Source organism: Gymnoscopelus microlampas (assembly GCF_963454915.1).
Source record: "Gymnoscopelus microlampas genome assembly, chromosome: 15".
Taxonomy (NCBI): Eukaryota; Metazoa; Chordata; class Actinopteri; order Myctophiformes; family Myctophidae; genus Gymnoscopelus; species Gymnoscopelus microlampas.
This window is the reverse complement of record NC_139952.1, coordinates 9,509,577-9,522,422: the sequence shown is the minus strand read 5'-3', so window position 1 is coordinate 9,522,422 and position 12,846 is coordinate 9,509,577. Positions and strand designations below refer to the sequence as shown.

The following is a 12,846-nucleotide window of genomic DNA, read 5'->3' as shown; positions in this document are numbered from 1 at the left end:
CTCTCTCTCTCTCTCTCTCTCTCTCTCTCTCTCTCTCTCTCTCTCTCTCTCTCTCTCTCTCTCTCTCTCTCTCTCTCCACCCAGTGTTGGCAGAGACAACGCATAGGAATGTGCTGATCTAGGATCTGCCCTGTAGCCTGTATGCATTACTTCATCTCTACTACTGCAGTGGTTCTCAAAGTGCGGTCCAGGGACACTCAGGGTTCCTTCTAAAATGTAAGTGGACCCTTGCAGGTCCAATGGAACAAAATGTATTTGAATTTGAACAAAAAATTGAGAACCACTAGTCCACAATCAATCATAGTTTATTGTTCTCTTGTCCACAAGTCATCAGTCAATATTTAATAGCCTATAGGCCTACACGAAACTTAAGGAACTGAATAATACATATTTTTATTATTTATTTATTTATGTATTTATTTATGTATTTGTTTTTTTTGTTTGTATTTTATGTATTTATGTATGTATTTATTCATTCATTCATTCATTCATGTATTTTCTATTTCTTTTTTTCTATTTTTGTTTTTATTTAATTATTTTCCTCTGGAGTAGTTAACACCCATGCATCTATTTTGGATGCATTGTTCTAGCCACAGAACCAGTTATATAGTGATGATGATGATTATGATGCAGGCTACATGTGGTTGTTGGGAGGAGAATGTACAAGGATTGAGCAATCCTCCTGCTGCCATGATGCCATCATCATCATTTCCTATCCAATCCGTCCCGTGATCAGTGGTGGAAAAAGTACTCAATTTCTTTACTTTCTTTACCTGCACCGGTGAAACAACCCTAGAGTTATAATATATTCGTCACTTTAATGTTGCAGCTGATTTTAATTCGTTTTTGTGCTGCTGTGCAAGTAGCCTACTTGTCAATGTTACACTTTTAGGGTTAAATGAAATCTAAAATGTTAGCCTATAGGCTACTATATAAGATTATAATTGTTGTATTCAGAATTTACAGCTTTAGTTTAAACTAACTAACTGATCTATTTTTGTTCCTCTTGCATTACAAGACCGCCAAGCCATGAAACCCTGTGGATACAACTCTCTTATAGTCTTAGGGTGACACCTAGTGGTGAAAACCAGACACAACATCTTGACCGCATAATGGTGTTAAGTGGCAGTGGTGAAAAGTAACTATGTACATTCACTCAAGTACTAACTGTACTTAAGTACAATTTTGATGGACTTATTCACTCTTTCTGTCTAATTATGTATGTCTACCTATAGCACAGAATTGCAAGACAGTAGTTATATTGTACATGTCTTCCTCCTGCTTCAGTGTTGTTGAAATGAAATCAGTTTCAAAGTGCTAAAGAAATGGTTCTCACAAGGAGCGTTGAACTGTGCACAGGGAAATAATGTATAAAGAAAGAAAGAAACAAATAAATACATTCCAATATTTGTATTGTACCATATTTAAACAAAATAGCCTCTCTGAAAACGACATGATAATTAGTTACCAGTCTACACTGTAACCATTCCTGTATTGTAATGACAAGCACAAACGCCCACAGCGCTTGTGTGGCAAAAAGGAAGATAATCTCATTAATCTTATTATGTTTGTTTGTTTGTTTGTTTGTTTATTTATTTGTTTGTTTATTTATTTATTTTAATGGTAAATGTTTGTCATACAGTATTCTAAGGGTCTGGGGCTTTTTTTTTTTTTTTATCAAACAAGCTTCTAAAACAAGGCTGCTGCAGTGGCAGGCTGCTGACAGCAGTCGGCAGCAGAGCAACAGCTGACAGTCTGTGCTACCAACAATCTTTTAAAAAAAATAAGCCATATATACTTTATAGTTCTCTGCTTTCAAATGGCAGCTTTGCATGACGGTAAGGACATTATTGGAGTAGTAATGAATCTAATGATAACTTTTCTGAAAGACAGACAGTAGGCCTATTATAACACGTTTATTTAAAGAGTAATGTAGGCTGATGAGTGATTGTTATTAAAAGACTGTGTATTTACTCTTCCTTTTGATTTTAAAACATATTGTGTCCTCACTGTCCTGCAGTGTCAATGTCTGTGTTCAATGTCTCCATTCATCAACTTCTAACAGTTTGACAGACCACTGGGTTCTCAAAGTGGGGTCCTTGATGGGGTTCCAGGGGGTCCCCAGCAAAATTCAGCTATTCAAAAATAGCAGATCTAAAGCTCACAATGTGTGACACGTTGGGAGCTTGTACAGTATATTGCTTGGCTATTTTTAAAACAAATCTTGACAAAATCGTATGTTATGGGGCACTCTGGCACACAATATTTTCAGATGGAGGTCTGCAGCCAAATATTGGGGAGGACCTTGACATGAAAATGTTTGAGAACCATTGGTACAAACAATTTAGATTATTAATATAAAACACACATTAACCACTTTATGCTTTGTCTATTCAAAGCTTGCTGATCTACAGTAGGCCTATAAGCTCAGTTGTGAGCTTGTAGATCAGATTCATTTGATACTGTAGTATCTTATACGCTTTGATGGTAATACTTTTGTACTTTTGGTCAAATTAAGTATTGCTACTTTTTTTTAAAAATCCCTGAGTAGGCTACGTTCCCCCTCTTGTATCTCAACTAGTTCTAAAAGCGGGCCCACTGATGGTGAGTATGAGTAATGATGCCAAATAGCTGCTGGGACACACACAGAGGGAGGATAGCAAGTGAGGGAGACTTGAGAGGAGAACATGTAAGATTAGCAAGAGTTTCTTGTCCATGATAATGAATGGCTTATGAGCCTGTATCCATTTCCAAGAGTCATTCTCTTGGAACTCTGTGTTGAATTGGAGACCCCAGGCTTATAGAAAGACCAGCCCAGGAGAAATTATGCTATTCCCGTCCCAGTGCGAGGGATTGACAAGAAGACCCCCGGGTCTTCTTTCCAGTGCGAAAACAAAATGTCTGATAAATTAGATCAGTGAGTGATTCTCCAACATTTACTTTCAAGGACCCCATAACTCTGAGAGTGTACAAATGTTTGTACGCTCTCAGAGTTACAGACCTATAAGGGTCCATTTGGAACCCCTTAAAAAAACAAAGGGGGTCACTGGACCCCCTTTCATTTGATACCCAGACATGTTAGGGTCCCTTATAGTACAGATGAACCGGCCAACAGTGAAGTGGATTTTGCAGGGTCGTATAGGGATACAATATGTTACTTTAGTGTGTGGACTCAGTGTTTAGGTTGCTAGTCCTTGAAGCAGATGATTCTTGTATTCCTTCATGTTTCCCACAAACCCATCTTATACACATCATTATCAAGTATGTTATAGGGTCTGTCTGTCTGTCTGTCTGTCTGTCTGTCTGTCTGTCTGTCTGTCTGTCTGTCTGTCCGTCTGTCCTTAAAGTAGTGCATGGTCTACACAGATCCTTTGGAAGTGATAATTTTCAGTTAAGAGAGGAATGGCAGCTCAGGACATAAGTGGGATTCGATCCTCGGAATGTTTATCCGCGTGTGAGCCACCATGACACCGCTGAACTAATCGTATGCACATACTCTACTAATGCGGTAAATACACTCACAACTACAGCGAGACCGATATATATCGGTTTGGCCGATATATATTGGTAATTATTTAGTTGCCTTGTTTTGACAACACTGTTATCTGCAATCATGCAGCAGATGTGATCCCTATTTTGAACCACTTTCAACTTGGCATCCCTATTTCGGGCATGTTCAAACGTCTTCCAAAAATGGTCAAAAATACCACGTGTACTAGCTCACGACGTGTCACGTTTTTACTTTAAAAAGTAATAATATTATATTACTTATAACGTGGTATCAGGAGTAACCAGTCACATTACAAGTTACATTACTATTTAACTTTTGAGTAGCAACAGTCCACACTCACAAGGTGAATTTTCTCAGTCTGTCATGAACCCTGCTGTGGTAAATTAAAAGATTCTAAGAAAAGTCACCTTCTGAGTGAGGACTTTCTATAGACTGTTCACTGAGAGTCTGCACCCGGCTGTCCTTCTCTTAATCTATTGACAGTAGAGCACGCTCAGCTCGGGACTTCTGTCCCCTAGGAATGTAATACTATTACAGTAATATATTAATTTGTTTTTGATTGATTGATTGAACACTTTATTAACATGTTTGAAAACAGTACGGAGGTACAGGAACACAAACAAACGCCCGGCAGGCTTGTTTCCATTGTGGTTCATCGTTATGACATAGGCTACAATACATAGAATAAAAGTACTGACCACTGGTTATAACTTAAGTATATGAAAATAAGTGATAATCACGCAGGTACAGTATAGACACAGATCAGACTTGGATGGAAACCTGTGCGAGCTCCCAGAAAGGCCCATACGCTTAAAGTGCTCATGGTTTTCTCTGAAGGGCGTCCTGTAGGCTACATACAGTACTTATGCACACCCATAATTATGGCAACAGGTGTGACTTCTATATGGAGAGGCTGGCATGAATTCCTTTGTGTTGACTTGGTAAGATAACCAATTACCCAAAGGAAATAGCAGCACAGTCAAATTACTGGTCCACTCAGTCATTGCTGTAGCTATTATAGTATTATTTACAGGTAAATATAGTTATGCTAGTCTAGGTATTCCAAAAGAAAAACAATGCCATTATGTGCCTGAGGAATATTTTAAGAACATATAATTTGGTATCTTTATCATCATGACACTGAAATGAAACAGATGAAAGAAAAAAACATTTGTATTTGTGTCGGAAGTATATTTTTAATAGAACCCCATATACTGTATTGGACACTGACTCTTACTATCACTGCTTGTATACTGTATGTATAGATATATTCCTTTTTCTTCACTCTACTAGGAACTTTTGATTATCTGATCTGTTGCTATCCTGTTTTCATTCATATCTCTATTCTTCTTCCACTTAACTGAAAACTATAAACCTGTAAACCTGTGATACTGATCTGATGTGACATGCTGATTCTACTTTTTATCCCTGCAACCAAGTAGGCTACAAATCAAGCATCTGACGACAGTGAGACAAAGCTGTCACTGTGATCCGAGGAGGGCGTTCTTTGTCCCTAAAAATGGACTGGGACCGCGGTGGGCTCACTGTCAAGGCCGGGCTGGCTGACGTCAGGACTAAAATAGGGGCTGTGTGAAGCCCCTCGACAGCTGGTCCATGCAGGCTAAACGCACAGACATCCAGGGAATCAGAATCAGAGTTTTTGATGCTGCTGTTGCGGAGGCCTGTTATGATAGTGTGTCTTGTAACACGAGTGCCTGCATACTGAGTCTGTGTTAAGTTTATATATGTTGACAAGGGGGGCTTTCCCCTCTTATTATATGTTGTCTTTATTGATTAAGACAGTAATTCTCAACTTTTTTTTAATTTCAAGGACCTATGCAATTTGATATCATTGCTATGCTGTCAGTCAGAAACCTTGTATCTCCATATTTCAACTTTTTATGATTTTTCATAAATGTATGCCCCACTTTGCATGACCCATGCATGTGTTTGGAGCTGATGGTGCCCCTTATTTGGGCACATGGTTCAAGAGTGTTATAAAACATATCCTGTGAGTTGTATAATACAATGAGTTGGATAAACAATGTTTAATTTATATAATTATTATTTATAATAATTATATAAATGTAATAATATAATTTTCCTTCTTTTGCATTTGTAGCGAATCCTAGTGGTTGATTTGAATTAAACATTCAGGATATGTTTCAGCTGGTTTTGTGATGACTGGCACAATGTTGTTGTTTTTTTGTTGTTTTATTACTTTGGTCTAATTATGTGCTGAGACACTCCTGCTTGAAGTTCAATGTTGTCAAAACTAAGTAAGATATCGTCAAATATGTCAGTTTTGATAAGCTTTATCCAATAATGATCCCCAGAAGATGAGGTAGCAATAGGGCCAACAGTTTAAGAGGAGATGTGATTTCCAAAAAGATCAAAATGGTGGAACATCTAGTTTGGACTGTAGTCGTTCGGTGATGTAAATGGGACTGACAAGAGTTCAAAATCTTGACCTTTTGAACTTAGAACTAAGTATAATGCCCACAACTTCTCATCACTGATGAAAATGTAATCTCTACCATTTGCATGGGAATTCACTAAACCACAAAGAGGAAAAATAAGTCCAAAAACCGAAGGGTTTCTGGTTTGATCCCCTACATATGTGTCACTAGGTAACCATGAAGGGACACAAAATCAGCATCAGCTGAGCTGTAGTCAGTTGTCATGGATACAATGTGAGACGGTTTTTCACATCGCCACAAAAAAAGTGCTCCATGCAGAATTCTCTGCAGACCAAAGTGCTGCATTATGTAAGATAGACGTCAAATCACCAATATCCTTAAACAACACAAGGTAAATAAATCATGATTTACTGATATAGTATAATCCATATACCCCATTCTTCAAGGCTAGGTGACTGTACAGTATCACTCTTATTCACTGTTGATAGTCTGTACTGTATATCCATTTCACTAGTCATTGATTGTACTTATATTCATTGTTATCTCAGTCAGACCAATCCCCCCCACGTGTGTGTGTGTGTGTGTGTGTGTGTGTGTGTGTGTGCGTGCGTGCGTGCGTGCGTGCGTGCGTGCGTGCGTGCGTGCGTGCGTGCGTGGGTGCGTGCGTGTGTGCACGTGCGTGTGGGGAGGGGGGGGGGGCAGTGGAAGTACGTCTGTGGGCTACTGACAGTGTGCACAACAAATTTGCCACTGATCGACTGAACAGCACCACATTTCTTCACAGACAGACAGACAGACAGACAGACAGACAGACAGACAGACAGACAGACAGACAGACAGACAGACAGACAGACAGACAGACAGACAGACACATACACACATACATACATACACACATACATACATACATACATACATACATACATACATACATACATACATACATACATACATACATACAAACATGCATACATACAGACAGACAAACTGACAGACAGTCTAGCCTTCGACTGTAGAAGGCTAGACGTACAATTATGACCGAAATGAATGTTCGGCGTCATCTGAAGTGTGATGGCGGTGTTGGACTCACATCAGCGGCTTTCTTGTCGGCCACCTCCAGCTTCTCCTGAGCGTCCTTCAGAGCCTCAGAGTATTTGTCCAGCTCATCCTCTGTGCCCTTCAGCTTCTTCTGCATCTGCAGCAGCTCATCCTCATGCTGACAGAGAGGAAGGTCACAGAGGTCAGAGACAGTGAGCTACTATCTGTTTGGCAGAGAGTCTGTTTTGTTTTAATTTGTAACCAGGTTGTTTTATAATCCACTTCTAGGTTGAGGAATGTTCATCATAATGGAAGTGGTCTCTCATATAACAACATGGAAACACAACTTTGTGTGAACTGTCTGAGTTCTTTCGCTAGTTTCTTATGAACTTCCAAGCCACCAGAGAAAAGGCATTGCCATTGTATGTTTCTTCAAATGTAGGCTACTCTCAAATGTTTAAGGCAGGAGCGCTGTCAGCAGCTGGCTTGTCAGAAACATACAATGTATTGCCAATGTTTTCTCTGGCGACCGGAATGGAACTTCTCCAATTCTTACGTGCAAAAAGGTGAGTCTAAAAGCCAGAGCTCATTATTTACCCATTTCCACGTCTAGCTTCATGGAGGCATTGTCATCCTGTTAAAGACCACTCCTGTCATGATAGAAATGCCTCATGAAGAGATTACTATAATGGTTTTGCATTCAGGGTCTCTGATGCTGCTATACATGTTACTCATTGTTTTTAATAACATTTAATTTTGTTTATTAATTACAAGGTCTGCTCTATAAATTACGACTTCAGGCCTTTATCGAGGCTTTATCCATCTTTAAACCATTTAACTTTCATCTAATCTCATATTTATTTTAATTTAGTCTAACTTCATTTGACCAAAAAACGCTGTGTTTGTAGTGTTCCTCCAAGTAGTATGCGATAGTAAAGGCTCTGTGTATAATTATAGTCCTGTTTTTCTAGATTGGCTTGGCAGCAGATTTGAATTGGAAATACAAGTGTGTGTTTCCTATTCAAATCTGCTGCCAGCCAATCAAATGAAGCTATGGGAAAATGAACCGGAATAGGAAACCGGTTTACCACCTTCTGGAAAACTGGGACTACAGTTATGCAGAGAGCCTATTGCTAACATACTGTCACTTTTGAGAAGCCTTTGATTACTTAGTGAGCTCAACTACTTCCATCACAGCAATCTGTGTCTCTTTGTCAAATGTGCAGTATGTTTTGTCTACTTGACTATTAGCCGAAAAGTCATTGTATCGTTAGTTTCTGTTACCGCTGCTGATTCAGTAGGGATTGGAATGAAGAAGGCAAGGACAGCACTTCAAATTTGACAATTTATGCCGTGGCATTCTTCATTTCTATTTACTAATTCAAGGTTTCAGCACCTAGTTTGTAGTCTGAATCGTGAGTTGCGAGTTGTATCTAATTTTTAGTTAAGAATCGTAGCCAGATTCAATAGCTAACACATTTCACCACACATGTAAAACAGCATGAAAGGTGTGTAGTTAAGTATCAGATGTACATTTAGAATATCGACGTCGATATTGACGGTTCTGCCCAAATTAATTTACGATACAAATTTACAATTTAGGCATTCAGCAGAAGCTCTTAATCAGAGCGACTTGCAAGTGCGAATATGGCCCCTGCCCATATTCAGTAAACCAGGGGTCTTCAACAGGGGGTCCTCAGAGTTACTACAGGGGGTCCGCCAAATCTTTGTGTGATGTGATTTTTCTTTTTACATTAACCACTTGAACCCTAGCATCCCTTTTCTGAGGAGAACTTTAGCCAAAAATAGCAGATCTACAAGTAGATACAGGTAGATCGGCTATTTTTGGCAAAGAGTTATAGGAGTAGAGGGGAAAAAAAGCAGCAAAAGTTTATCTGAAACACAATTTTATACAATATAGAGGGGGTCCCTGCTTCATCTCTCTCTCAGCTAGGGGGTCCTTGGCCTGAAAACGTTGAAGACCCCAGCAGTAAACAAAGCAAAAGCAAATAGCGGTTCTAAATTTAAAGGCATTATAACGGTTTACTTGAAGGTTAATACAATCCGTGTGAATGCTTCTGTCAATCAGCGCTTACAGGGCGGTCATGCTCGGAATACTGGCCCGGGCTCTATAAATACGCCATGTGTGGACTGTCTCCTGTCATCATCTATCATACTGTACGGCCTACATCCAGGGAGATCAGTGCTACATCGCCCCGACAGTCCTTCTATTAATTTGATACTCCGTTGTAAGACGGTGTATTGTGCCAAAAATAGCCGATCCTCAAGTTCACAACGTGGCGCGTTGAGAGCAGTGATGGGCAAGTTAGTCAGCATGAGTAAGAAGTTATTAGTCAGTTATTAAACCTTTAAGAAGTAATGATATTACAGTACATTACGGATTACTTAGTATCAAGAGTAACTAGTTAAAGAGTACAATATATACTTTTGCTTCCCTGACCTGCATGTACTGTAGGCCTACACGCTAACAACACGTCATAATTTTGCGATAGGGCGCATGCTTAAAATGAACATATCTACAAGATACCATTTAAACGAATTTCATCATGTTGATATCTTGTACATCTGTTATTTTTATGCATGTGACAATGCATGATAATCTCCTACTATGGAGTATAAATTACAGGTTTTATATAGTCTATCTCTGTCAAAAACAAACCACATTCTTGTAACTTAGTAACTCAAAGATATACTTAGATTAATAACTGTAATATAATTACTCTTTTGGAATTAAGTTACACTATTAGTTACTTGGGAAAGTAACAATATTACAGGTAATATATTACGTAGTAATTAGTTACTCCCCAACAGTGTTTGTGAGTTTTGTGGACCGGCTATTTTCGGCGAGCAACAGAACGTATGAACCAGAACTTAGCCTTGAACGCTAGACTGTTCTGGCTTTGGAATGCAAATAGCAGCTATAGACACTAGCTGCTATAGTCTCATCAACCACACAGTCATGGGTATGCGGCTCATTTGACCTCTAGACCTTTGGGACAGGCTGTTGGTACAGATGGTCCTATTCTTGAACCTAGCATTCATCCAGGCCATTGTCAGTGACACTATAATAGGTTTCTGAAATGTCCTGAACCGAATTGGGAGAGACAGGTGGTGCGGCCTAGCCCTTGACAACTGATAACACTTTTCTGTTTCAGTGTCATTTTGAAAACAATTGAAAGTGTGAAAATATGCCTTTTAAATGGCAAGTAACTTCAGTCCTCTATTGATGAAATATCGCACAGGACTGTCGACAATTTAGAGAGACTGAAACAAATACAAATACTTTTATTTTGTCCAAATGGACATGTTTTGAAAACTCAAAAATACTGAAAAATTCAGTATAGCAGGATAAGTTGTGCCTTAATTAAACTTGTATTGCGTTAGTTAAAGGAACATTTGACCTTTTTCAACTTCATCTCCACATACAGAACTTCAGTAATGCTCACTATAGGATGGCACCATATCTGTCCAGATGCTCTGTGTCTCAGAGGTGGACTGTGGATGGTTTGAAAGTGTGCCTACCGATGACATTATGGGTGGTCATATCAAACAAGATTGATTTTGATTTTGATTAACTTTCCAGGAAGAGAAAAGCAGGTATAAGCAGGTTTCTGAACTGTCCATAGCCTACCAATGAGACACAGTACCAGTATTAAAAAAGAACAGTGAGCACGACGGCTTTGCTCTAAATCTCAGACACAGAGATCAGAGATTCTCAACCTTCAAATGTACCTTTCAAGGATCCCCAGTTGGATATGCATTAGGCCACGGACCTTTAAATTAAAATGTTATAAAAACATTTATCGCTGGGACCCCAATCAACACCATAGTGTTACTTTAACTCAGAGACTACACAAATGTACAATCTCTGATTTACAGACCCATAACTGATAAAGGACACCTGGGGGGTCCCCAGACCCCACACTGCGAACCACTGGAGTAGACAGAAATGGTGCCATCTTATAATGAGCATTTAGTGAGGACCAATTTTACGAAGATGAGATTGAAAATGGGCAAAGTGCTCCTTTATGGCAAATCCACAGCTCGATGACGGTAGTTTAAAGGAGACACACCAAAAAATATTTGATATTTAATATCATATGGTGTATGTCCCTCAAACCATTTTCAAAAGGTTTGAGCCTAAATCAAGTCAGCCTAAATCATGAGATATACTCATCCCAAGTCAATTCTCTCAGGCTTATAAAGCACTTTCAGCTGCAATACCGAAACGTCCTGTTGGGCAGAGGGGTGCTACTGAGCAATTCTAAATACTCAGAATACATCAAAATACATGGGCAGAAAGTTTGGTGATGTAAGCAAACTTGCCATTCTGAGACGGCTTGTTCAGACACGCCCATTTTGAAAATCTCTGAAATGAGAATGAATGACTGAATGTTAAAAAAATATATTTTTTGGGGTACAAGAGACACTGGGGAGCCCAAAAAATACCAAAACAATTAAAAAAAGTGAAATATATGGTGTGTCTCCTTTAAGTCCTAACAAACTGAGAGCCTCCACAGATTGTTGAACTGAAAACTCTGAGTGTGTAGACTCTCAGAGATACTGCCGAGTGTATCCATGTCCAGGTACCTGTTAACCAGAACCATTGCATGCATTCTTAATCCAGTAAGACCGGGAACACATCTGTGTAACCACTTAAAACCATTATTCTATACTTTGGCCATTCAAAAATAGCAGATACAGTATACAACCTAGATCTGCTATTTTTGAAAAAATCTTGAACATTTGTGCAAATCTTTGAATATATATATTTGTTTGTAAAAGCGAACATTTGTAACTCAAATCGTTGCTTCTGTAGGTCCCTGGCTGGAACAGAATATTTTGAGATGGGGGGCCGCGGCCAAAATCCAAATACATATAATTTTGGGGGGCCCTTGACATGAAAAAGGTTGAGAACCACTGATTATAGCGACATATGTTTTTTTTCAAAAAACTGTTAAGATTTAGAAGACATTTGTAGAATCCCCAGAAGCAAAGATTTGAGTTACAAATGTTCGCTTAAAAAAATATATATCCAAAAGATTTGCACAAACTTTCAACAAACTTTCAAAAACAGCCAAAGAAATCTAAAACGACACAGATGCGTTCCCGGTCTTAATGGGTCAAAGAGCTTTGTCTAACCCAAACACAGATTGAGGTAGAAGGAGACCCAACACTGCTGTTATGTCAGACCCCTCCTCCCAGACGCTCGGGGGCCCACCTGCTTGCTCCTCTCCTCGGCTCCTTTCTTGTCCGTCTCGGCCTGTTCCGCCTGGTCCAGAGCGTTCTCCTTGTCCAGCTTCAGCATGAGCATCTTCTTCTTGATGGCCTCCATGGTTGACGAGGTTTTCTTCGGGGGGCTTTTCGGCGGAGTCGAAGTGAAAGATCTAGCGAAAGATCTAAGAGGCAGAGAAGCGAGCGAAAGAGGCAGGAGAGATGAGGAGAGCACCGGCGACCTCCAGGACCTTGGAGAGGGAGAGGAGGAGAGTGAAAGGGGAGCAGAGGAGAGACCAAACTCCAACAAGGACCGAGGGAGAGCATTTATATGACAGAGGAGGGAGGGTGCAGGGACACTCCCACTCTAAAGCCCCCTAAAGTCTTCTATCCCCCTCCCCTGACCAGTGACCATCAGTGGTGGACAGTAACTAAGTACAGCACATTTATTGAGCACTGTACTTATGTAAATATTTTGACTATTCGAGTATTTTATTTTATTTTTGACTTTAACTCCACTACATTTCTAGGAAGGGACCCCCGGGACCCAAACTTACAAAAAATGCATTTTATGATTTTGAAAATTGTTTATAAAATGAGTTCTGCACACTGTCATACAGTGTACAGGATGAAAAGGACCAT

At 39.5% G+C, this 12,846-nt stretch overlaps 1 protein-coding gene across 3 annotated transcripts in view; it reads right to left on the bottom strand.

The window, feature by feature from the left end:
* LOC311061049 (tropomyosin alpha-1 chain-like) overlaps positions 1-12,498 on the bottom strand; it is a 39,581-nt gene extending 27,083 nt beyond the window's left edge. For all 3 annotated transcript variants that reach the window (XM_084079532.1, XM_084079533.1, XM_084079531.1), the window contains exons 1-2: positions 12,212-12,498; positions 7,022-7,147 (exon numbers count right to left, since the gene is read on the bottom strand). In XM_084079532.1, coding sequence (XP_083935658.1) covers positions 7,022-7,147; positions 12,212-12,325 — 240 coding nt within the window. In that variant the 5' untranslated portion in view covers positions 12,326-12,498. The remainder of the gene's footprint in view (positions 1-7,021; positions 7,148-12,211) is intronic.
* Positions 12,499-12,846: the final 348 nt, after the last annotated feature.